A 27,314-nucleotide genomic window follows, 5' to 3' on the forward strand; every position below is an offset into this window, starting at 1 on the left:
ACGCCGCGGCCGCTCTTCTTTCCCGCTCACTATTCGTGAGTCGTCCCGGCGGTAGGCAGCAGACTCGCAAGCGTCGGCGATTCCGCGACCATCGGAAAAACAAAAGCGCGACGGCGAGGGAGAGTCTACAGTCGCAGCATGTCTCTCATTTTCGTCTTCTCGCCAAACCCTGCGGGCGCAGTCAGTGATGCAGCGATCCGGCTCCGAACCAGTCGCCCATGCAGCCATGGAGTGGGCGAAAACAAACGCCGCACGCCTGAGCAAACAGCAGCCGACGAAAAAGAAAGAAAGAAGGAAGAAGAAAATCCCCGGGGGGAATGAAACACGCAATGTTGAGGAAAAGAACAAGAAAATGAAGGAGAAAAATAAAAGGAGAAAGGGGAGGGGGGATGGAAGAGTATACATACGACTACGTATGAGACAAAGTTTCGGGCTGCGTATACACCGTGCGAATCTTGCAGTTACGACGTGGTTAACCCTCGCGGGATACCCCCGTGGCTCAAGAATATTCGTCCGTTAATTCTTTTTTGCTCAGGGTCGGGCGCTTTCTACGGGAATATAAGAAACAACGATATTAAACACACCTGCGGCGCGCGCCGCAAAGTTCGCAGCGGCGGCGGCGTTACGACTTTCGCACGCGCACTTGGCGTCAGCCGGCTCGGTTCGTGCTGGTCGTGACCTCGGGAAAATATTCCAGCGAACTCCGGCTGAGAACGCACTGCTGTCTGCGGCAACATATGCACAACGCTATTCTCCCATTGTAGCCTACCCCGAACCGACGATCACTTACTGAACGGCAGCTCAGTTTACGATAGTCTCTATATGCCAGGCATTCAGGCGTGCGCGTGCAGTCGAGACAGCTGGGTTAGCGGTGCGCGACGCTTGGAAGGCACTTGGAACCGCACCTATTCGGCGAGGCGTTATTGCAAAAATTTAAATTATTTCTAGCTAGAATCTTGGTTTGGGCCTGTTGGTTAGAATGCATAATAATAATAAGAGGTAGCAGGAACAGGCAAGGACGACAGACAACAGGAGAAGTCCTGTTCGCGCTGGTGTTCGTCCTTGTCCGCGCTGCCTCTTAATATTAAAATTATTTCCCACCGATGTGATTTGAAACCGTTTCTGAGGCACAAAGGCGCTTTCTTTTGTGTTTTGTGCCGAGTTATATGAGACGACCTCCGATAACATGAAAGCAGCGCGAACAACACAATAGAAAGGCAAGCACACGCGCGTCGCCCTTTTTGTTTGCGCCGCTTTCTTGTTTTCGTAACGAACCAACCGGCTCAATTTATTACTCTTCAACAACCTCCCAGTTAAGCTTGGTTTACATGATTTAACGTCCAAAAACGACTCTGCCTAAAAGAGAAGGGCCCCGCCGCCGCGGTGCAGTGGTTAATATGCCGGACTACTGTGCCGGAGCACCCGGGTCCGATCCCGACCGCCGTCGGCTGCGTTTCGATGGAGGCGAAACGAAGAGGCGTCGTGTGCTGTGCGATATCAGCGCACGTTAAAGATCCCCAGGTGGTCGAAATTACTCCGTAGCCCTCCACTACGGCTCCTCTTTCTCTCTTTCCCCTTTTTCCCCCACCTTCATTCCTTCCCTTACGGCGCGTTTCAGCTTACGGCGCGTTTCAGGTGTCCACAGAACAAGTGTGACAGATACTGCGCCTTTGCTTTCCTGTAAACCAATTATTATTTATTATGAGGGACGCAGCAGAGAAGGGCTCCAGATCATGCAGCGATATCGCAATGTACACGGGCGCCTTGCGCGTCTTGCCTTCATCGATGCGTTAGCGTCGTGGCTGGGTCCGAAAACATCTTCCCCGGCTCCCACGACGCCGGGAAACGAATTTGTACAGCGTTTTCACAAACAAGACCAGTTCAACTGTTGTGCGGATGAGCCTCTCAATCTGCGACTAATTCGCCTCCGTGGTTGCGCGCCGGGAATGCAGCAAATTCACAGAAGGCCGAACGCTCGGCCGAACATCGCTTTACGCTACATAAACAAACAGATCGGAGTTGGCAGTACCCACCCACCCGGATATGCCACGAAAACAAATGGAGAGTTCGGCAACACAAACGTACGCACTTGCCCTCGGAGCTTCGAAGACCCTGTCTGCTTCCCGGAGGGAATTACTGCCCTGTTCCTCTTACCATGAGCGCCCTGAAAGGTCATGGAACACGTCATCCACGCACAGACACACATAAAAGGCCTTCTTGGACGGCTTCTCTCTCTCGCTCTTTCGCCTTGCCCAAGGCGGCCTCCGAAAGGACTTTTCAAGCGAACAATTACCGGCCGTTTCTTCGGTTACTATATAGGCTCACATTCTCATATTATCTCCATACAGACGGAATACATTTTCCTGGATTTTGCGAAGGCACTAGAGAAAGTTCCACGCAAATATTTACTGCGTTTTCCAACCAAACGTCTCCGCCACCCGATAATCTAAAGCCCACAAAGAATTCATGAACTATACCGCTGACACCTAAACAAATAAAGCTGCGATTTCTGCGCCTGCCGCTACATCAAGCGTCAGTCAAGGGCGTACAGGGCGGCCAGATATTACGGCAACACGTTAGCGAATGGCTGCTCTCTGACTTCAAATCGCAGTTGTAGCCAATATACGGCGTACATCGAAGTGGCGCTGGCACATATGACTCCGGAGATGGTGCTTCCCATGGGCTGTCATTTTGACTCGATGCCGGTCGGCTCGGACGGACTGAAGCTCTAAAAGATAGCGGCCATGCGCTGTCGTGTTCACCTTAAGAATTGATGACCCTGTACACGCATTTGGGCCGCCTCTGTTTTAATATGCAGTACTGGTTCACCGACCGATATGTGTTCAAATATAAGTACAGTTCACGAGGACTGAAGTTAGCGTGGGCAATTAAAACAGCAATAAAAATAACGTTGCCCAGCCCGCACCGCCCCCCATACCATGCAGCTGGAATACTTCACAAGGAATGTCGTTCATCGTCGAGTTATCAACTTCTCTGACCACGAAAATCTCTCGAAAACTTTATTAGTAGAGTTCACTAATGGTGTTGTGACCACGGGTAAACGGAACGTAACTGCTAACGACAACATAACGCCTATCTTGACCATCTCGAGCAATGATTATTTGTCTTGGGTCTCACGCGCTATCGACGCCATTTCAGCCGCCTATTAAACGCCTGGGTCCTCACGACGTCCTCTCCGCCACGCTCCCCAGAAGAAAACACTATATCCGCCCCCTTTCCATGACAACGACGCCCCGCCGGGGTGGTGCAGTGGTAAGACGCCCCGACTACTGCGCCGGAGTACCCGGGTTCGAACCCGACCTCGGCGGCTGCGTTTCGATGGAGGCAAAACGAAGAGGCGTCCGTGTGCTGTGCGATGTCAGCGCACGTTAAAGATCCCCAGGTGGTCGAAATTACTCCGCAGCCCTCCACTACGGCTCCTCTTTCTCTCTTTCCACTTTCACTCTCACCTTCCTCCCTTCCCTTACGACGCGGTTGAGGTGTCCACAGAAATCAAGTGAGACAGTTACCGCGCCTTTCCCTTCCTATAACAACAATCAGTTTCCATGACAACGACAGAGTGCGCATCGTCGGTCTGCAAGCCAGTCGTGGCTACCTGGTGAACGCAGCACAATCGAATCGCACTGAAAAGAGAAAAGGCTGACCGATTCTTCAACATTGAAAGCGCAGCCTGGCTCGCCGTCAGGTAGTCAGCCTTCGTTTATTGCACAAAGTATTGGTAGCTACTGCGTAGCAGTTGTGGGATTCGGGCTTGCTGCGGCTGCCCTTTGCGCGGCCGCCGCCCGCTTCCCAGTTGTTCTCCCCGTTCCCTTTCTCCCGCCTGAGGCGGCGGAGAGGGGCTCGAACGACTTGTCACTGTCGTTCGGGCCACAACTCCGCCCTGGCGTCCCAGTGGTTGTTCTCATTGGCGCCTTTTGGCGGGAACACGGCACCGCTTCGACAGCCGCGCTCGCGCGACTGTCCGAGCGGAGCCCAGAGAGAGACCCCTCCGAGACATCGCAAGGTGCGTACGCAACTGTTCTTGTCTGCCGGCCTTTGTCCGCGCAGACCAGTGTGTACTCGAGTTCGTCTGCTCCGGGTCTTACCTGAGAGCGAAGCTCGAGCCTGTCGATCGTGATCCAACGATCCGCGACAGGCGTACCTTGCGGTGGTTGCCCAATCTCTCTCAAAGGAACCCTTTGGTTACTGCGAGAGAGAGATCACAGCACGCCCTTGCGTGCTTGCGGCGCGCACTCCGTGTCACTTGTGCGCGCAGGGGAGCCTTGCTCCTCGCGCGCTCCCTTGACACGGTGACTGCGTATGGGCGTGTATGTGCGTTTGTAAATATGTGTGTGCGTATGTGCGTTTGTAAATATGTGCATGTGTGTGCGTGTGTGTGTGTGTGTGTGTGTGTGTGTGTGTGTGTGTGTGTGTGTGTGTGTGTGTGTGTGTGTGTGTGTGTGTGTGTGTGTGTGTGTGTGTGTGTGTGTGTGTGTGTGTGTGTGTGTGTGTGCCGCTGGAGGATGGCGTTTCAATAAACGTCTCCTTTGTGAACTTGGAGGTTTGTGTCCTTGCAGCGCAGTGCTCTCCTCCCGGTGGAGGTTGAGTGCGCGCTGCAGTGTTTCAGTGCGCGCGCGGTGACGGCTGATCGGGGCTTCGGCTCGCGCGACGCTCGAACCCGCGGTGGTTGGTGGCCTATGACCACGTAGAAACCACAACTGGCGCCCAACGTGAATTGTCCCTGGCTCCATGAGTCGTTGGACAGCACATCGGCCGAGCCGGTCGCCTTGACGATCAAGCTCATGCGCCATGCCTGCCGCCCCCTGCGCGGCACTCGGCAAAGGCACTGAAACACGAACATGGTTCTTCGGACCACCCTACGGTGCGACCGTTGACCATATGCCTCCGCTGTTTCAGCTTTACGCCGTTGCGGAAGCAATGTGCGCGACGCCGCCGCTGCCGGCATCTCCGCACAACAGCACCCGTACCCCGCTTGCAGTCATTTCTGTTCGGGGAACGGCGAGGCGTCGGCCGGGCTCCCTCTGGAAACCGGACCGACAGCGCGCTCAGTTGGCTGATGCGGCTCCTTGAACTTGCGAGCCGGCTGGCGCGCCATTCTCTCTTGGTACAGCATTTCGACTTTTCGGTGCAGTATCTACAGGGGAGAACGAACGTGGTAGCTGACGCGCTATCCCGTGCCCCACTCGCCCGCGGCGGCGTCTTTACGGACGGCGGGCGAAGGGGGCGAAACAGCGGACGAGCCGCAGAGCGGCACGGAGGGGACGCCCGCAGACGGGTTCCCCATTCCGCTATCCGGGTAAGCAGCGCTTCGCAAAGCAGGCGAGGGTGAAAGCTCTTTGTGAGCACATCTGAGACGCCGATGCCATAGGAAGTTTTGCTGCGAACCTGCGGGGGGACGAAACCAGGCTCTCCTTTGGGATGACTGGGATCGTTTTCAGCCATGAAGAGCTACGACGGTCCAGCAGAATGACCCGTTTGTCGCGATGTCAGCGACGGTCTCTGGGAGACGAAGCGCCGTTACGCTGCTTGTATTGCAGCGGGCGCAGCGCCGGTACGCTACTTGTATTGAGCGGGCGCAGGGGGGCACGAGCCAGCGTGTGTCGCGGCGTGCCCCGGGGATTCATATTTGCTGGGCCATGACGGGCTCGCGCTGAAATCATAGCCACGGATGATGAGTCCATGAACCACTTGAAGTGGCTATTCCCCAATGTCTGAGCGGCGCTCTGTTGCGTTCTCTCACGACAAACCATTGGCTGGTCATCTGAGTGGCTCCAAGGTTTCAAGAAACTGAGTCAATCGGTGACTGCAGCCCGGCATGAAGCGCGACATTTTCCGCTGTTGCCGTTCCTGCCATGTCTGTCAAATGGAGAAGTCGAGGGGTGGCAAGCCACCGGGCATGACGAAACCAACTGACAGTGTGCGTCCGTGGCAGATGGCCACCTGCGATTTCATGGGGCATTTCCCCAGTAACAAGCAGGGGCTCATTGCTGGAGAATCCCCCTATGGGGAAAGCCAGCCGTGCCTACATTGCAGACCTGAAGGCCTATGCGTAACGGTCTGACAAGCTTGCGCTGGTGCCCATTGTCACCACAGGCAAGCGCCGAGGCACACCCGATGCGGTGGAACGCAGCCGTGCCCCGCACCGGTACAAGGTGAGGCGACGGTCACCTATGTGATTGATGCCGGACGGCGGGCCTTTTCCGCAACCGAAGGCATACCGTTTCACCGAGCGAGCTTGCTCGTTCAACCCTACCCGGAAGCAAGGTTGGTCTCTACCTTTTCTAGCTCGCTCAGTTCCAGCCTTTGTATTTTATTTTGTTTTTGTGTCTCTTATCCCATTTTTCGCTTTCTTCTGTTTCCGTTCATGCTTCTTATCTTGTAAATATTGTACAGTGAGCGCCTTATTTTGTACAGCGTGTCTTCACTCACCTTCTTGAAATTGCGAGGGCTGCTCATTAGGCAGCCCCGACGCGCGGTTTTTTCTGTGTATGTGGAAATGAAGTTGGGGCCGTTTGGGGACGGGGAGCATGACGATGCCCCTTTCACCCAAGGCCGCCGCGGTTGCGAAGGTGCTCGGGACAGGTTCGCCGCTGAAGGTCGGCATCACCCTTTGTTTGGTGTGTGAGTGGCTGTGTGTGTGCGTGCCTGGGCGTGGAGGCGACGACGTCGCGCCATGTGTGTTTGCCGGCGTGTGCGGAGCGCGGTGGAAAGGAAGCCCCGCGCGGTCTTCCCATGTGCGCCTTGGATCGCCACGGAGTCACGGACTTTCCACACCCTGGGCCCCTTCGGCGTGTTCGCTGTCCCTGCACCTAACCTGTACCACCACCGACCGAGATCGTTTGCAGCCAAGGATGAACGTTGGCCACCCAGAAGTCAACGAGCGGTGAGTCACCGCGGCTCCCTGAGCTGCACCTACGAACTTTGGAACTTCTGTACAAAGTTGTGTTTGTACATAGTTATTCTGTACATAGTGGTGTTCTGTACATGATTGTGTTCTGTACATAGCCGTTGTTACTTAGCCTCCGGAACTTTGTACATTATTCTTCATGTCATCTTGTTCATTTTTTTTTTCTTTTTGTGCGCCTTGCTAATGTTTGTCTTTCTTGAGTGTCTGTCTTTTCGAGATCTTTCTTGCTGGAACTGAAGTGTAGTTGACTTGTTGCGTGAGGATAGCATTCTTTTCCTCATGCTGGGGACCTGCCACGTGCTTTCACTGATGGGTAGGAGGGCAATTAAGGAGAGGAGGATGTGGGATTCGGGCTTGCTGCGGCTGCCCTTTGCGCGGCCGCCGCCCGCTTCCCAGTTGTTCTCCCCGTTCCCTTTCTCCCGCCTGAGGCGGCGGAGAGGGGCTCGAGCGACTTGTCACTGTCGTTCGGGCCACAGCTCCGCCCTGGCGTCCCAGTGGCTGTTCTCATTGGCGCCTTTTGGCGGGAACACGGCACCGCTTCGAGGGCCGCGCTCGCGCGACTGTCCGAGCGGAGCCCAGAGAGAGACCCCTCCGAGACATCGCAAGGTGCGTACGCAACTGTTCTTGTCTGCCGGCCTTTGTCCGCGCAGACCAGTGTGTACTCGAGTTCGTCTGCTCCGGGTCTTACCTGAGAGCGAAGCTCGAGCCTGTCGATCGTGATCCAACGATCCGCGACAGGCGTACCTTGCGGTGGTTGCCCAATCTCTCTCAAAGGAACCCTTTGGTTACTGCGAGAGAGAGATCACAGCACGCCCTTGCGTGCTTGCGGCGCGCACTCCGTGTCACTTGTGCGCGCAGGGGAGCCTTGCTCCTCGCGCGCTCCCTTGACACGGTGACTGCGTATAGGGGAGAAAACCTGGGCCAGGGGGCGCTGCGCCGCTCTGTGCGTCAGCGCCCTCCATGGAGACCCCGTCAAAATCTACGCGCAGCCCGGCCGCGTCGTCTGCTAGCCGCCGCATAGAAAAGCATGTTGTCGTCTGCTCCGCGCTGCTTTCTAGCACGTGTTTGCGCGCGCGCGCTCGGTTGTTTCTCTCCTCCTCCGGCCGCATTGTGGCCACCGTCGCGCTCTAACAATGAGGGGGGAAGAAGAAAGAAAGAAAAGAACTAGAAGGAAAATAATGACGGCGCACTTTTTTCGCGAAGCTTGTGTGGAAACGGTAACGGGATGGTTGTGGGCCTTTCTTTTTTTTTTTTTGGGGGGGGGGGGGATATCTCGTACCGTTCGTGTGTCGTACTTCTCTAACTGGCGGTGCTGAAGCAGCCATCGTGGAACCGGGTCGGCCTCAAGAAACAGATATTCGTCATTAATGCGATCACTTTACGTCAATCATCCTATCCTCATACGCGATCCTGCTTCGGGAGCTCAAAACTGCGCGTTCGCTATAGGAGATAACTGAACTAGGAATTGCGCAGCGTAACAGTGGAATTAAGAAGACAAAGATTTCCGTGGAGAGATGTCCCCGTCTGCATGGAAAGTAGTCAGACATTTCCTCGCTGTTCGTCTCGTGGAGAGGAAACTGCCGCAAAAAATGGCATGCCTCGGCTTCTGGGGAATGACCCAGGTCGTTAAGAAACCCCTCATCGTTAACGGTAGCTAGGTCATTGATTTCGGATGGCAGCGCCGCAGCAGTGAACTTCCCCTGGCCGGTGTCGGCAGGAACCAAAGGGTAAGGCGGCATGCTTTGTGCCTTTGTAGGGAACGCATCCTAAACGCTCCGAAAACAGGCCCCACGGCGCCGGCAGCACTGCCTAAAACGTTTGTCCCCAAAGAGCTGAATAGGCCCCTTTCAAGTGACCAGTCACAAAGGGAAAGGAAGGAGCACTCGAAGGCTGGACCCTTCATTCTGTGAACATGGACAGAGGCATCAAGAGGTGCCGCTTCAAGTCCTTCAAGATACCTGTCGTTTGCCTCCCGCCTTCAAGCAGCGAATTCGCGTTCATATTTTTTTATGTATGTCTGAGCCTGCCAACAAGCGCTCTTTGAAAACAATGTCCGGCGATCAATTAATCATAATTTCTTGCTTTCAAAAGCACCGATAAAAAACATGCCTCCAGCCAGCCTCTATGTCAGCCGGGGCACAGAAAAAAGCAAAATTAAGAAATCCCACTGGCAAAGAGCGCCGCCTTTGCGCGCGAGAACGCGCCACCAACCCCCCTCGTCCTCACTCTCCTTCTCCCGCTCCGCGTGCACGCGCGGCTGAATGTAGCACGCGCTCCCGAGCGAGCGGGCTGCGCAGACTCCGCAGACAGCCACGCGCAGCGCGGGCGCGGATGCGCGTAGGTTTTGTAGTTCCTCTCCGCTCCGCTGGAAACCGAGCGCTGGCGTCGCAGAGCAAACTCCAGCTTTGGTTCCCTATGGGCGTGTATGTGCGTTTGTAAATATGTGTGTGCGTATGTGCGTTTGTAAATATGTGCATGTGTGTGCGTGTGTGTGTGTGTGTGTGTGTGTGTGTGTGTGTGTGTGTGTGTGTGTGTGTGTGTGCCGCTGGAGGATGGCGTTTCAATAAACGTCTCCTTTGTGAACTTGGAGGTTTGTGTCCTTGCAGCGCAGTGCTCTCCTTCCTTTGGAGGTTGAGTGCGCGCTGCAGTGTTTCAGTGTGCGCGTGGTGACGGCTGATCGGGGTTTCGGCTCGCGCGACGCTCGAACCCGCGGTGGTTGGTGGCCTATGACCACGTAGAAACCACACAGTGCAGTTCGTTGATAGGCCTATACGTCTTCAGGGCTGCCCGCATATACCACCACATTCGTCGGTTTTTTCAAACCTGCGGGCTCATGCATGGCACGCTCCTTTCACCGAGCTAAAGTGCGCGCCAATTAAACCTCCTATGGTTGCGTACAACTTATTGGTACCTCTCACGCGGTATGGGCAGTTCTTGGCCCTACGGGGCTGGGACAGTAGGTCAATGACGCTTGCGGCGGGGGCTAGCCAGCCATTGAATTTTATCTGTTGTAGACCGTCATTGCACCCGCCACTGCTTCGGTGGTGGGCGACGGCTGTTGCGGCGCGCGTCTTTCTCTCCCTGTTCTTTTTCCTTTCTTCTCTATTTTTTCTTCTCTCCGCACGAGGTAGCGGAGGTAGCTCAGCTACAGAGCCAGTAGCAGGCCCCGTGGATTTTCTTTTCCTTCTTCCTACAGCCACAACAACGCGGTATTTATAGCAAAACAAAATGAAACGAAACCGGTTCACCAAACGAGTGCTGGCAATTGACGGCACGGGACTACGGGCAGACTAAAATGACCCCGTAAATACAAAATTAAGAGAACAGTTTTTTTCCCCGCTTAGCCACAGCGTCGCTCTATTAGTGCACCTTCTCCTGATTTACCTTTTGGCAATCGTCTCCCACTGCGTCTTTCGATTTGATTTCGCTATCGCCGTTCCGTTTCGTCGCCGTGCGTGCGGGGTTGGAGATAAGTTTTGGAGGGTGGAGAACCTCTGGAAGCTGCAGGTGGGTCGTTGATTCGGACACACGGGCCACAGCATTTTCGCCGAATGAGGACTTCAATGCTAACACAGCAAAATAACTCCCATGACCTCCGCCCTGTACGCTGCACAGCGGAGATGTAGTGCGCGGGGCGAAGGAGAAACACCTCTCAACAGGGAGGGGGCGTATTAAGGAGCCAGCAATGCCAAGGTGTCTCGGCCAAGGAGGAGGTCTCCTTGGTCTCGGCAGCCAGCGAGAATACAGACAAACGCGGGAAAAAAAGGACGCTGCCAAGTCTCCTCGCGGCGCGTGGAACCGAGTCACGCGACCGTGTACAGGACACGTACGTCAATCGCCGGCAGTCACGCGATCGCACGGTGGACGCAAGTGAGGGAAAAACGAGAGAGAGAGTAAGCTACGAACAAGGCGCAAAACAAGACGGCGCCTGGAAACAAGACGATGCCTGGTCAAGAAAGACGAAGGGGCGCACCTACAAGCGCAGTTTTATACTCCCGACCCGCGACCAATGACCGGTCGGCCCGCTTACGAAGACTATTCCCGCGCGAGAGGCGTATACCGTAATTCCCCCCACTATCGATCACACCCCCCGCGAACTCACCAGGCATGCAAAAGATGTCCGCCGACACTTGCCCCCCACCGAGAGAGCGCCACTCCCGTGCGTAGACCGCAACCGCGGCTGACGTCAACAAAGCCTTTCGCGCGACTCCGAGGTCAGCGCGGAAACCCCCGCGGCGTCAGAGTCAAGGCAGCCGTGGGATGTAATGGGGCGTAGGAGGAGGACATCGCGCCGTGCTTCGTTTTGACAGCCACGCGCACAGTTCCAAGTTCGACAACGTCGACCGTCGTATAACACAGTGTAAGCGATGCACGGTATGAGGTGGATGCGATCGCTCGCACACGTATCGAGCAGATCTGTCGCGCACTTGTGTTTTGCAAGATGTAGCATAAGCGACGAATATACGCTGACAACAACAACAACAACAGAAAACAACTCCCTTGCTTAGTCGGACCTTGGAGAAGTGAAGCGGCCCTAAGATTAAAGACATCTCCAATCAAAAAATTAATCCGAGGTTTAACCTGATTAGATTAATGATACCGCGCGAAAGCAGTTCGAGTCACCCGCTCCGTGATGCGTGGCTGTGACGTTAAGATGTGGCGGACCAATCAGAAGTTGGACACAACGACGGATGACAATTAGATTCTTGCTCGGCTTTGGTGTGCCTATGAGTGCTGTCGCAATAAAAGCAATAGCCACCAGTCAGTCGTTAGCAGTGCTCTTTGATCCTATGGCTCCTTGCGCGGTCCGTGTACTGAAATCCGGCGTTCTGAATATGAGAACTCCGAGGTTAGCTGACGGTCTAGACACTCCTGGGGAGCAAAATAAACTGTTTACAAGATACGAACAGCTGTACGGTTGATAGCGAAGGCACCTGGAAACAAAATGAATCAGCTGCAGAAAATAAAACGCACACACATCTATTACTCCGAGGGGTAGATTAAAAGCTGAACAGAGTAATACATTTTAGCCCTACGTAAAGTAACGATAACAAAGGTTATTCGTCGCTCATTTTCTGGCTTTTGCACGAGCTTATTTTCCGTGAAGTGGACATGAGGAACAGTGCATCGCGCTTCGCAACCTGTAGTAAAAATCACAGAACTCAGATCGCCGGCGTGTCACGCGTTGTGGATCGTAACAGCACCTCGTAGAGAGCGGTCGGGGTACACCGAGGCTAGAGTTACTATATAGGCTTTATATAGGCTATATATAGGTTATATGGGTTAACTATGTAGGTTATATACAGGCTATATAGGCTACTATGTAGCCTTATAGTAACTCTAACCGGCCAACCGAGGTGGGGCCCTTCTATCCTAACTGGGGGAGGTTCCCTGTAGTACACACACTTAATCTGGTTCCACATACGTTCAGGTTATAAGTGGAGCTTCTAATAAGTTCCACTTATAACTGGGACCTATGTGGAACCAGATTAAGAGTATGTAAAGTTATATATAGGCTATATAGGCTACTATATAGCCTTATAGTAACTAACCGGGCAACCGAGGTGGGGCCCCTCTATCCTAACTGGGGAAGGTTCCCTGTAGTACACACACTTAATCTGGTTCCACATACGTTCAGGTTATAAGTGGAGCTTCTAATAAGTTCCACTTACAACTGGGACCTATGTGGAACCAGATTAAGAGTATATAAAGAACCGACGAGCATGTGTGCGAGACGCGAACACAACCGTCGGCGCGTGATCTGTCACCGAGGACGAGCCGTCATTGCGCAACCTCGACTCGCTCGCGTGCGAGGTCGGCCGCCGCTAATGTGACACGGCCCGCTGCACGTCACGCGACGCCTCTTTAACGGCGCCCTGCCCGATCACGATTCGCTGCAGGGACCCAAGGGAGAACCGAACGTCACGCCACGTGGGCAAACAGGGTTTTTACCAATACCTGCAGTGGCGGCCAACGCCCCGACAGCTCCGAGAATTCGGTCGCCGATTTTCCTTCATTGTGGGGTGAAAAGTTCGAGAGTATACAGAGACAATGGCCGCAGCCGAGACATCTCCAAACAGCACTCCGTCTCGAGCTCGTGCTTCGCTATCGTGCTTCGCTATCAGTTCAGCGAAACTCCCATTTCACGACCACAAGTTCTGACTTTTCGCGCTGTTTCGGGGGTGCCCTTCTTTTTATGACACGCGATATAGCAGGTCGTCTACTCAAACTGTGGGAGCACCTCGCTCCTTGGCGAACACGCAAGGGACGCGCCACCGACATAGCCTCGTCCACCGGCTCCAGCCACGGCCGCACTATAACCTTAGGGGATTCGTTAACACCAGCTCCAGCCACGGCCGCACTATAACATTAGGGGATTCGTTAATCTGTGCGGTCAGCTGACGTCATTCCCGGCTTTGTACGTTTCCCCTAGCGTGGTGTCCACAATTCTCGAGATCGAGAGATCACGGCTCCTTTTTTCTCCAACGTGAACACGTGTATACACGCGAAGGCATGATATTGGCTGTCCGACTACCGGATGGCGTGTAAAATGCAAGGAACCCGGCAGGCACCCGCTTGTAACTGTGTGACGCAGCTATCCGCCGTCAAAACGCATGCGCGAGAGGGGGAATCAAAAACGGATCTCCCGCCTGTATTGATACCGACACCACTAATTAGGCTCCGCAAGAAAAGCAATAGGTGAAGATGCCGTAAATGTAAGACCGACGTGCACACTTTCCTATTATCTACAATTGTCCCTCTGAATTGTGGCTTGTCGATGTCGTAAAACGCGGGATTTGCACGTATTGACCTTTACAGACCTCCTTCCCATTACCACACATTGGTCTCACCGCCATCGGGCCCCATAGGCTCCGTTTAGGATTCTACTGATGTCTCCGAAACTGCGACCGGAATCCTCCTGAAACCACGCACAACGGGCCTAATCCGTGCTTAATGAGTTCCACAGCGGGAGACCAGTGCCACTGAGTCGACGCGTTCCCGCTTTATTGCGGCAAGTACTGCGCGGTGAAAACCGTGAAAACGTCCTTGCCGTGGTTATACAGGAGCGCGCACTTCCGATTATAATGCGCTGAAAGATGCGCTATATTTTCAAACTGAGGCGGAAATGAGTGCAGTAATTATACCCCTCCCCGGATATGATGGACCTGCAACCTGACGATGGAAAAACTGCTCGTTAGTTTTGTATACGAAACTAACAAGTATTTTTACTTACGCGTTTGTCTGAAGCAGCGTGGAGCAGGAGTTCTGTCTTTCACAATACTGAGAGAGAGCGAGAGAGAAATAAAAGGAACGCTCCCAGATTTTACGCTCTTCCTTCGTAACATTTCCATAAGTCTGCAGTTGAACACTGCTATTTGGGCCAGAACATATGTGACGCCATTTCGTCGCGAGAAAATGCTCCAGGTTCTAATCTTTGTAAGAACAAAGTGCCGATTCGGTTTTCTCGTGAGATTAAACAACACAGAGTATGGCGAGGTGGCCCAAAAATATATAATATGGCTCAGCAGTCAAAGGAAGCCAATTAGCTTCAATCTTGCATTAGAGAAGCCTGTAATGACTGAAGCTGAAGCTGCCGAAGGAGGTAACAGTAGGCGTGAAGTCTGTCATGTCCTCAGGAAGTAAATGGGATACGCTATGGTGTGCTTACACTGGCACAGCTATACCCATCGCAAAACCAAGCAGTAATGCAATCTATAACTACTTACGTGAGAGGTCTACGTATTTTTAAGCAAGTCACCCGAGTGAGAACAACTCCGCGGCGCAGATGCTTTCAGCCCGTTCTTGGACCGGCGTAAATAAGAACTGTATATGCAAAACAAACACGGCATCAACTGGCCCCGATGCTTAGTTTATTTTAAAGAACGCATGAGTCGATAAGCGACGCGCACTACCTAGCCTTCGACGCTGGAGCGTGTTCCAATCGCCTGGGAGAATGCCAAAGCCGCTGCTGCGGAGAAGAGTGCAGGAAACGTACAGGAAATAGTGCTGTGGGTACAAGCGGAAGTTCCAAGTCCAGAAGCACCTCCAGAACAGCCACCACCACAATAGAGCCGGAGATCTTAGAGGACAATGAAGGCATATGCAGCCAGCTCAAAAACGCAACATGACTGCAGAGGTCCACATGCACGCGCAACTGGGCAGGGAGGCATAGCACGGCTCCTCGCGAAAGAAAACGACGCTGCCGCAGCAGTACGCCTGCTCTTCGAGCTTCGTGTGATGCACACGGGAAACGGTGGTGACAACAAAACAAAAAAGTGCTCCAGGGAAGGAAAAACGCGAGCAGGGGTAACTACTAGATGGAGCCCGCAGCGTCATTATTGGCTGCCTACTGGTCTTCCTCCACGTTAACAGTCCCGCACTGGTTCTCCTTAGCGTTCGCTATAATAACCGATGTCTGCGTAGGAGAGGGGTGGGCTAGGCCGCCCTCCTGTGGCAGCTCGACCAGGTTGAGCATCGCACTGGCGGCGTACGGTGTCGCCGGATCCACGTAGGACGGCGAGTACGCAAGCGGGTAGCCGGAATACGCCGCCGGCCAGAGAGACACGTACGACGGCACCTGGTACGGAAACGGCGGCGGCCACATGATGCCGCGAGGGTGGAAAGGTGCGTACGCCATGGGGAGATGGGGAACCGGGTTATACGGTGGAGGGGGAGGGAAGCCGCCGTACGCGGGCGCAAAGGGCGCCGTCCACGGTGGCAGGTCGCCGGGCCACATGTAACTACCGTCCGCCGCAATGGAACCGTCCCAGAACTGTCCGTACTCGTCCGGTCCGTGCGCATAGCGGGCGGGCGACGGGGCAGCAACGCGCGAGTGCGGTACTGCTGATGCCGCATCGCACGACTTGCCGCCGCGAGCCTGTCGTGGCTGTGACTTGTCGCAGACCAGATTGTCACCGTCCGGCTTGTCACCAACCGGCTTGTTACAGACTGGCTTGTCGCAGACCGGCTTGGCGACCGGCTGCGTCCCAGAGTTTTCGCCCCGAACGACATGGCTGTCTTTTTTGTTCTCGACTGGTGACGGCATGGCCGCCGGAAGCTGCTCCTCCTTGGTCCCGGCGGCCTCCGGAACGGGGCCCTTGGAAACCTCTTCACTTCCCTTGAAGGGCACCGTACTGGTCCTGGCTAGCTTCGAGGCCTGTTTGCGGCGTTGCGGCTTGCCGCCCGCAGTGTTGCTGATGGCGGTCGACGACCCTCCCTTGGGTAGATCCTGGAGACCCGTCGAGGTCTCCGCACCACCCGTGCCCTGCGGTAACTTTAAGAAAGTTCGTCGCACGTACGGCTCGGTGCGCGCAAACGGGTTTCAGTCCTTTACCAGATGACCGGGCATGCGGCTCACTCTGTCCGCACCATTTAAAGCGCATTCAACCACACGTGCTTCCAAGATGCATGCCGCCATCCCCCTGCTCCGGTTCCCTCCACAGCGCCCCCGTCAGCTCTGTGGAGGTATAGCCGAACGAAATGAGAGTGCGGCCATGTCGCCGGCGGTCTCCTCTGGTGCTAAGTGACAAAAATATACCATAACTGGTCCTCGAGGCCGCATCATGACTGACAAACAGCTCACGTGGGTAGCATGATTCCCGCCATCTATTCACTCGCGACATATATCATGACGGCGGCGCTGTCACGAAAGCCGAATAAAGTCACCGTCAACGCTAAGAGTGGCAAGAAACATGAGTACATAGGAAAATGATCAGGAAAATACGCACGCAAAAACCATGTGACAGGCGAGGGTTCGAAAAACTGCCGCAGTAACTGATGAATCCGCTGTGAAAACTACCGCATTGCACCAATCTGGACCTGGTAGCAAGCAAATGATAGTAAGACGTCGCCGAACACACACACACACACACACACACACACACACACACACACACACACACACACACACACACACACACACACACACACACACACACACACACACACACACACACACACACATACATACATATACATACATACATACATACATATATATACCTTATTCCCGTCTCCCAATGACGGGCGCTATTAGCTCCTTTCCTGCCACCCTATAAGCGCAAAACATTCGGCGACAGAGATTCCCAGCATTGCCTCGCTTTCCAAACACCGCGCGCGGTGGGGCCAAAGTAGTTTCGAAAGTGTTTGCACCTTATACCTTCAAAAGCTCAGCCGCGCAGCAATGGCGAAACCGCCACCGAAGCCCGCGCATCCCCCCATCAATATTTGGCCGTATACGTTCAAACTACAGGTGTCGATGCGCTACGGCATGCACCGTACTTCGCCTATGCCTGTCTTTAAACACAAGCGGTGATGCACCATTGGCCATCACGCTAAATTTTCCAGACACAGCAATGAGCTGGCCACCCCCTCATTGACTGCAGCTGGATCACTTCCGCTGCCCGTGGAAACAGATTCGAACGTGCTCTGTATACCAGCAAAATTCCAACGACATATATAAGGCAATTAAAGTATCCAACGTACACATGTAGCACCTCCGAAGCAACCAAAGTCAAGCTGACAGGAAGGCGCTGCTACGCTTCAACGCTCGGCTTCGATTCGCATTACGGAAAAACGAAGAACCACGGCTGCCCGTACAAAAGGCGCGCAAATTTTGCGAGCATGCCCCTATCGTCGTGCGTTCGAAGGCGACGTCCCCGCACACTGAAGGCTAAAAGCAAGGTTTCTCCGTTACGCGAACCCGCACATCGAAAATTTGACCCGCTCACAGAGCTCAGTTAACACGCATACCTGAGCAAATTACTTTCAAGCGTCCGAGAATTATGCGAAAAAGGTCAAAAGGATAGCCTCCTGTCTTGCGGAAAAGGTACCAGCCAACGTCGGTCCAACCTAGTGCTGACAGAACCAGCAGCCTAGGACCACCCTCACAAGCAGGTCCGCGATGCTAGGCCTAACGTGGCGGACGGCTAGAACTATTTAATCTTGCCGGTTACAAAACTTCGGCCCCGCCGCGGTGGTGCAGTGGTTCGGGCGCTCGACTGCTGTGCCCGAGGATGCGGGATCGATTCCCGGCAGCGGGAGCCACTTTTAGGTGCTGGAGAAAAGCAAGGTGCCCGTGTGCTGTGCGATGTCAGAGCACAATGAAGAACCCCAGAAAGCGGAAATTTACGGAGCCCTCCACTAAGGCGTCTTTTATAGTCTCAGTCGCTATGGGACGTTAAACCTGCTGAACCAAACCCCGGAACGAGAATTCGGCCACGATCAATGGCCAGTTTTAGGATGTCAACAGGCAGTGCCAATGCTCAGTAGGCTGGGCAGTCAGCTACTGGGTGAGCCCTGGTGTTTCTCTACCTTGGGCATTGCTATAATCTTCACTGTACAAGGTACACACCTGGCGTATGCCGGCGAGCAGTATGACGGCGCCCAAAGAGAGCTTTCCGGACGGGGCAAAAGTGGGCAGTTCCTCTGGACGTCGCCAGTATAGACTACTGCCCTCGAGTACTGGCCCAGTTGCAATGCAACACACGGGCCACGCGCGGGGACTTTGCAAACTGATCGATCCTAAATAGCTAGGAATAAACCAACAGGGTCGACGTACCTGCTGCTTGTGCTCGGTGCCCGGCTGCTGAGGAGGCGTGGAACGCCGCACCACGCCTTCGCACTGGCTGCTGGGCTTCTGCTTGCGGCGCGCGAACGCCTCGTCCGTCTCGCGGTCGATGACCAGCAGGTCCACGTGGCCCGGGTCCTGCTTGATGCGCTCGATGATCTCGCGGTGACTCTCGCCTTCCACAGACAGACCGTTAACCTGGGCCACCCCAGAAGGGAAGAAGGACCTCGTTAATCCCATCACGTCGACTGCGCACGAGGTCGGACGTTCTATGCCAATTAAAGGCAACACCATCCTCGCACAACACGCGCGAGCCACTGCTCCCGCCACGCTTTCAATTCTGCTCTACATGAGTGTCCGTCGATCTTTCTGGCCTCTCTTTCCTTGCGCTGGGTTTGTTACAACGGAACTTATATCAGCCGGTCCCCATAGGTCTCCCGCTGCGCCGGAACGGCATCACCTGTGGTCCCACCCAGTTGCATGCAACGCGTCTTGGGCTACTCTCACGGCAGTCAGATATGGTCCCGTTCGCAAGGTAGCAGCATATTTACGCCCGAAAACTGGAAGAATTAACGAACGGAAATTCAGCGTGAATTAAAACACGCTGATCGTTATCACTGAGTAAGTTACGTGGCGTGCACTAGTCTTCTCGTGGAAACGTAGATCAGACTTTTCACTCCTGTACCTGAACCCAAAAAATCGGAAGAGAGGATCCTAGAGGTGCCGCGATAACCTGTAACCGTCCAGGGCCGCCACGCCGAAGATTGCGTTCTTCGCGCGCTCAAGCGACACAGGACGGCCTCAAACGAGATAACGTCTGTCACGATTGCACTTTCCACAATAAGCTGAACCTCCCTAGCTGGATTTTGCGGCCGGCATGAATATCAATGCCGCATATCGCTGACACTGCGAAGATCGACAGTGTTGCTGCTGTCCCCACTTATTTCTTCCGCGACGCACCCTGCCGCGTGCGAGGAAAGTACTTCTGGATAATGTCCCAGTGAGGATTTTCACCCCAGTGACGTCCACACGACGTCCGACGCACCTCGACGAGCCGGTCGTTCTTGCGCAGCCCTCCCAGCTCGGCGGGGCTTCCGGCGTCCACCTGGCCGATGAAGTGTCCCTGACGCTTCTTGTCCGCGTGCAGATTGAAGCCGTACCCGTCAAAGTTTGGCCACTTGGACAGGTGGCACAGCCGAAGGCCGTCGGACTGCGTCTCCTGTAGCAAAAAAGAAGCGGGGAAGCAAGAATAATAAGGAGGCACGCTCCAGGCAAGAAACACGTTTAGAATTTCGCACAGTCATCTCATAGGTCAGTGGTGACGCCACTTATTTCTTCGTTAAGACATAGAATCAACAATAAACTCCTTAAAACCTACCTTATGCCATATTAAATGTGCGAGATAGAAGATTACATGAACAAGTCTGTCGCTGGGAGCAGCAAGAATGAACAAAACTGTGAAAAATAATGTCAACGAGGGCTCGACGTCACTCGCAGGTATCCGCTGGCCGCAGAGGCAACTTTTCAAGTGCACCTCACGCGTCCCTCCTACTTTTAAGGCATTTTATGCCTCATCGTTGTCAGCAGGAGCTGTCGGCAGAGGCTGGCGGCAGAGGGTGTCACACTTTTGAAAATAAATAAATAAATTTTGTCTCCACCGGAAATCGAATCTCCATTTTTTTCTTTATTGCTAAATTCGATACCAGACTTTATACATAAAGAATATTCCTTCGATCCCCATCCGAGCGCTTTACCAACTGCGCCACGTCCCGGATAGTGAAACGTCCATCATAATTCCCCTTGTCTATCGTGAGGATCGCGGGATTCCGAGAGTAACAGATACTGCGCCTTTAACTTTCTGTAAACGAATTATAAACAACGCCAGTAAACTCTGACCAGCAATGAGCCGTCCGCCTAGCTGCTGAGGCCGCGAATAACCGATGTATATTCGCCAGTTTTTAGACGCTGAGGTTCCAGCCCCCGTTCCTCAGGCCTGCGTGACAGGATCGGGGAGTAGGGGGCCTCCTGACTCGGTGGAAAATAAAGTTTTAATCATCATCATCATCATGCATAGACGATCGCTGATCCCGCCGGCCGTCCGATCCAGGAGTCCGTGCGGTGCCATTCATTTGGCGGTTTCTCGAACGCCGCACCATATAGCAGAGGCAGATCCAGATGTATAGGAGGCGTTAGTACAGCAGGCATCAGAGGCATTTCAAATTGATTTACAAAATAGAGAAGGCGCAGTGTATATGACAATTCACCGCGGACACATGTACTACGCCGTAAAGGAAGGGAGGAAGATGGGAGTGAAAGAAGAGAGGGAGATAGAGGTGCCGCAGTGATGGGCTACAATCTACCGCGCTATAGTGGCTTTCCGCCTCATCGCACTGTAGTGGTCCAAAATGCCCTCTAGAATTTTGTCGTTCCTGTAGCTATAGCTTGATTATTACTTTGGCAACCTACAAGGCCCTGCCATCGAAAGCGCTTGCTTCTGCGCTTACGGGTGCTGGCGGCCTTACGAGTTCCCTTTACTGACGCGCATTCCAAATCAAAATCAGCTTGATTTGATGACGTACACAAGGAAACAGTGTAATGCTGCGCAGCTGCATGGTACGTGAGAGCAGGCTAGAAAAAAAAACTGACGGGCTGGACAAAACCAACAGGAGTATCTACTAGCGCGCGCGCGTGCACACACACACACACACACACACACACACACACACACACACACACACACACACACACACACACACACACACACACACACACACACACACACACACACACACACACACACACACACACACACACACACAACAAAAGCGGAAACCGACGCAACAGACAATGACAACTTTTACGGAAACGGTGTTTTCGTCTAATGTGCGGGCTACCTGAGCCCATCCTTCTTTGCACAATCGCCATGGCGGGTGCGGATTCCGCAACTATGCCGACCAACGGCGTCAACAGCGTGGCGTCACAGGCACATTTACTCGCCCATTAGCGACTCCTTGCCGCCCCATACCAGACAGGTCCCTGAAAGCAAGCATGCACCACCCGACGAGAGGACACGTACACACGCAACAACACTACAACATAGGTGCCAACAAGAGGCGCTGTGCGAAGCGACGAGATAACAAAGCCGTGCCGTGACTCCCCGCGGAGCTCGTTTCAAAAATGAACGGCGCAAACTGTTGCACCAGCGTTCGCGCGAAATCCGTGAAACCAACGCACCCCGGGGCTTGCGCGCGCAACCATCTAGGAGCGCGTGTTTTTGAATATCGCATTCGGGACGCGAAAACAGGCACCCGTCGGCGAAAGCAGCTCGCATGCGGGCCTTTTCGACGCAAAGCGACGCGCAAGTCCGAAGCTTTGCCCGCTGGCTTGCGACACAGCTGTACCAGCCTGTACGCTGACCGGCTCGGCTTACGCGCGCGAGATGTATGGAGACGGCCTTGGCGCGTTGGCTTCCCTTACACTGCGTATACACTCGAGCTGAGGTGTTTTGCATGAGACGCCGATCGGTCGTTCTTTCCGTTGCCGTGCGTCGTCGAAAACAACACGAGCTGGACGTCCGGCCCTTTGAGCGCCGCAGCAGACGGACGTCGAAGCAGACGACGATCGTGCTCGAGGCGCTTATTGCCGAGGACAGAAAGGTCGCCCGCGCTGCGTGCCTGGAACTGCACGCGCAACAGTGCAACGCCAGGCCGCAGGCATCGTGACAGTGTGGCTGCGTATGCTGGTACTCATGGAAATAGTGTGGAGAACATGGTAAAAAAACACCATTTGAGAGAGTGATCAATACACCCTTTCGACACATTTACTCTTTTTGTGCACCCTTTCACTCTTTCTACACCTTTACTCTAACCGGCTCTTTTGCACACCCTTTCTACACCTTTACTCTAATTGGCTCTTTTGTGCACCCTTTAAAGGGAGTGTGAGGGTGTACGGATGCCTTCAATCTTCTCGAGCAACTCTGAAGCTGTTCATAAAGGCCGGAATACATGGAGCGTTTTTGCCGCGTCAAACCGGCGTTTTACGCCCGACGGCGCGCACTCGACGCCCCGCGTCAGAAAAAACGCGCGCCGCCACCGATCTGGCCCTGCCAGATATTTGACGCGCGGGCGGCGCAGCGTCCTCTCGAACCGGAAACTACTGTCGACGCGAGCCAATAGGAGCGCGGAAAGCTGGCATTTCCGGTTTGAGTGGCCGCTGTCAACATGGCCGCCATGGCTGACGAGGTATGGGCAGTTTGGCCGCGGAAATGTGATTATCATAAAAATAAACGCTTAATCAAGCACGGAATGTCGCTTTTTTGTGAGTATACGACCTGCTCTCGGATCGTTGTATGTTTGTTTGCTCCCTGGAGTGGAATTTGTAAAAATAAAAAAGAAAACCGTGCCGCTGGTATCCGAGCGGGCATTCGGAAGTATCTTCGTTCATTCGAGCGAGCCAAATCCTTGTGCGACCTGTGTACGCTTTCTACTTTTAGCACAGTAGCGTTGGAATGCACCCTATCGCGATTTTGACACAAGGGACAGTGTCGCTTCTCTCACGTACCTCGCTCTGCGGTTATTTCCGCTCGCTGATGTATTTGCTTTCGCATCGAGTCATCCGCGGCGGCGCTCGTGCCGCTTCGACGTTCCATGCATCTCGAGCTGGGCGTCGCGTCGACGCGGCAGTTTTCGACGCGCGAAAATCGTGGAAAAAAACGCCGCATGTATTCCGGCCTTAAGGCGTGCTTTTAATGTGATGTGAATAAGTGTCCGAGTTTTTGAAGTGAAGCTTGGTGCGTGCGGTTAATACGGCATTTTGTGGCGCCATAACTTCAGAAATAACCGATTTACTTCACCTCTTCTGCTAAGCGCCACTGCCTCCACTCTCCAAACGGTGGCTCGATTAAATGGAGTGTACAAGAGCGAATAAAGCTTGTGCTTCATGGGTTAAGTATTAGACACGCGACCGCAGTGTCTTCTAAGTGAAACGCTGTCACTTCAGTTACTTTATACGAAATTTGCACGTCTTCAACTTGCACGCTGTGTTCCTATTCGTGATATGTACTATGATTTTGTTCTCTGCGCTAGAGGATTTCCCTGAGAGTGGCTCCACTTGGAGCTTAACGCCACAGAGCAGGCCCCGTACTGCCAGAACATCCGGAGTTGTGGGCGCCGTGAACGAAAAATAGCGGGCATACATGCGTCTGGCAGGTGCTATAGATGGCAGGTGACATGACGGGCATGCTTACTCGTCGGCGCCCTACTGAAAAAATTGTATGAGGCAATACCCTAAAATTTTCTCACTCAATTCACATAACAAATCCCATACAAGTCGCATATAATTGCATAAGGTCTCATAGTTTCTTGTACATTATCATAAGTTATGTAAGATATTTTATGATAATGATGTGCACCGTATGAGAGTCTATGCGATTAGATGAGATTTGATGAGGTTATTGCCCCGTAGAACTTTTGGTTTTTCAGTAGGGCGATGTGTGTGGCTGCACGCCTCTGACTGGTCGGCGGATTGCGTGACGTCACCAGACCGTGGCCTAGTTGGCAGGAGCATGGAAACACGGCTACAGCTCTACTGAGACGTGAACCGAACCCTCCACTGCATTTGAATTCCGGATGAGACACGCGGCGTGTACGGTCTGGTTAAAGTAGGGCGTTATATGGATGTCGGGTGCGCTCTCGCACGTATTACGCTAGCCTACGGGTGCGTGCTAATGACTATGAGCGAGAAAAGAGAGGCACAAAATAATGAATTAGTGATTTTTAATTGCGAGCAGTAAGGTGCACGTATAAGCCACCTATAGGATTCGCACGAGGAGCCTGCAGATGGAAGTCATTACCGCTTTGGCGTCGTATTCTGTTATAAAAAGTGAACCTTAAAAGTGTCCCCCAATTTTTTTTCCTTTTTCGTCAACATTGAAAAAAAGAATGCTCCATTAACATTACACGGAGAGCAAGAAATAAATTCCGATAACACTGCAGAATCTGCACTAGAGAAATGCGTAAGCCTAAGCGTTGCTGTGTTGTCCGCGAGATGTATCAGCGGGATTCCGCGACTGACAGATGCAGCGCCTTTCCTTTCCTGTAAACCAACTGAACTCCGGTGAAACTGTGATGCGTTCAACGGATGGTTGTGTTCGACAAAGGGCGCGCGATGTACCGCGTGCAGAAGCAACGCTCAAGCTTTCGCATTTCAGCACTGCAGATTCTGCAGTCCTCTCGGAATTTTTTCAGACTGCAGTTGGTTGATTACCTCTCTTTACATACTTCTAACCATACCCACACATTAGTGCACGCAAATCACGCCCCTTCCCGCTCGTTCACGTTCAGACATTTCGAATTTCCCGCCCCCGGAGGTTAGGTCTACGTCACCGGAAGTCAAGTACCACGTGACCCCCTTTGGACGTCGACATTATCCCTCCCGGCCATTTTGATGTCTGATTGACTTGACTGGCTCAACTAATTAACGCGCATGCATCTCCCGATTTCCCATACGAGATGTTTTTATGCTCTACCTGATGCAACCATTCTTTTTCTTACACTCATTCGTTCGAACGTAATCGTGCGGACAAACTCGTGACGACACGAAACCGCAAACACAGCCATACAGTGCATACGCATTAAAGAAAATGCGATTCCACTGCAAAATAGACGCCGTTATGGGCACATTTGCGTAGTACAGTATGGTTGGAGAAGCCGCAACCATGGTGCGCAGCAAGACAGACGGTGGGTAGCTTCTCGTACGTGAAGGCCGTTCGGCTTCCGTCTTACGACGTACCAGGAAAAATCAGCCAGCGTCTTATAGAACAGTTCGGCACTTGTGCAACTGTAACTATCACAGACCAATGTACGGCTATGAAAGCTGGAATTTGCACCCATTTCGGAGGGTGTAGGGGAGCGAGTGAAAGACCAGAAAAAACAGCCGGCGTATTCTAAAACAATTGGCACTTATGCAACTGTAACTTATCACAAACCAATATGTACGGCTATGAAAGCTAGAATTTGCACCCATTTAGGGGGGTGTAGGAGAGCGAGTGAAAGACACGAAACACACCCTTACGGGTGCTATTTTTCTTACAGTGCGCGCATGCTCGGAAGGCAATTATAGACAATCATTCTGTCCTCTTCACGAATACACCTGGGTGTCGTACGGACCACTGCACGCGGACGGTGCACAGGGCCAAAGGACGCTGTTGACGCATTCACCACTAGGCCATGCGTGTCCCCGTCGTCACGGCTATTATCGCTCCCACCTCACAGACGATTGGTTGCTGAGCGACCTATCCTTGGCAGAGCATCCCTCCTTCGCCAGGCTGCGCGGATCCAGGCTGACGTCACTAGCAAATATACTCGCATCATTTGGAATCCTCACCATCTGATGCGACATTCCGTTAAAGATACACTAACTCGATCAGGGTATAGCTGTTGTGACGTGTTAATGATTAATCACGATTGAAAATGCCGCGATTAACCGACGCGATCAGACACAAATTGGGCTCCGCGTGTACTTGCACTAATGCACGCATAACGTACTTAAAAGTTCCTGCCTCGAACTGCCGGCCCGTCATCCTAATCGATCGACTAGTGTCGGCTGCCGCGCGCCCTATAATCGGGTATCCGCGAGGACGGTGGCGCGCCTAGTTTTCCAACCCTGAGGTTACAGTTAGGCAGGAGGCAAATTTCTTCCTTTCACGGTGCGCCAACGTTTACCTCAACAATTACTAACTATACGCCTTCGCCCCCTTTACTATGCGACATGGCATGCGGAAAAGTGGCACGCCGCCAACGCTCCTGAAGCTGCGTCGCCAGAGACCACGCCGTAGACCAGACACGGGGCCCAGCTCTAACGATGCGCGGGCAGCTTGGACAAGAAAAACTTTGCCGGTACTAGACACGCCGCTTGGAATACGGGAATATAGCGAGGAGCCAATGCGCTGTTGCCAAGAGGTGGACGCGCACACCTGAGTCGCCTGTTTGCCTTATTTTCTTCGGTGATGACAAATACGCACCAACATCGATCTAAGGGTTTGGTTTGTTTTATGGGCTTCGATGTCCCAAAGCGACTCGGGCTATGCGAGATGCTGTAGTGGAGGACTCCGGAAATTTGGACCACCTGGGTTTCTTGAACGTGCACTGACATCGCACAGCAGTGACAGCACGCCGGAGCCTTGATTTTCACCACCCCTGAAAAGCGGCCGCTTTTAGTCGTGGCTTGGCTGGACAAGCGCTGCAGGCGGCGCGGTTGATCAGGTCGCGTGCACACTTTGCACCTTCTCGCCAGTGGTGTGGAATACATCATAGTGGAATACATAATACCATCGAAAATGAGAAATGAAAATGAGAAGAAAATGAGTTCCGAAGCAGCGCAAAATGGGCTCTGGAGCTGTGCAAATAGGGCGCAATTTAGGAGGGTTTCAATTTGGCCTAATTTGTTGATCTCTTGGTCATTCATTGTAGCGCTTTTGAAAGAAAAATTGCAAAAGAAAAGGGAATGACACCCATGTTTGCGCATCCGTGTTACGAGTCGTTCCCTGTTCGTTGTCAAAGTTTTTGTTTTTAAAGCGCAATAATGAATTATACTTAAGTCGAAGTGAGAGGCGCCATATACGCTGGCTGGACATGCGGCATGCATTTCATTGCAAGCATGCAGCTTTGCAGTGGTGTTCCTGCGTTTACGTATCTTCTGCCTAAACAAGAAAGCACTTCGCTTGATTTATTTGGGGGGACGAGAGCAGAGGCGTCGAGTATTGCAGGGCAGTACAGGAGCACGCCGAGCGAGGGTGTAACTGTCCTCCCATGGGAACTC

General features: G+C 53.3%; 1 protein-coding gene across 2 annotated transcripts in view; it reads right to left on the minus strand.

Moving 5' to 3' along the window:
* The window catches only part of LOC146181434 (membrane-associated guanylate kinase, WW and PDZ domain-containing protein 3-like), a 127,045-nt gene that overhangs the window by 22,802 nt on the left and 76,929 nt on the right, over positions 1-27,314 (minus strand). For both annotated transcript variants that reach the window (XM_084576469.1, XM_084576468.1), the window contains exons 4-5: positions 19,543-19,716; positions 18,489-18,695 (exon numbers count right to left, since the gene is read on the minus strand). In XM_084576469.1, coding sequence (XP_084432595.1) covers positions 18,489-18,695; positions 19,543-19,716 — 381 coding nt within the window. The remainder of the gene's footprint in view (positions 1-18,488; positions 18,696-19,542; positions 19,717-27,314) is intronic.

This window comes from Amblyomma maculatum, chromosome 8 (genome assembly GCF_055883805.1).
Source record: "Amblyomma maculatum isolate TAMU_Amacu chromosome 8, ASM5588380v1, whole genome shotgun sequence".
In the NCBI taxonomy this organism is placed as follows: Eukaryota; Metazoa; Arthropoda; class Arachnida; order Ixodida; family Ixodidae; genus Amblyomma; species Amblyomma maculatum.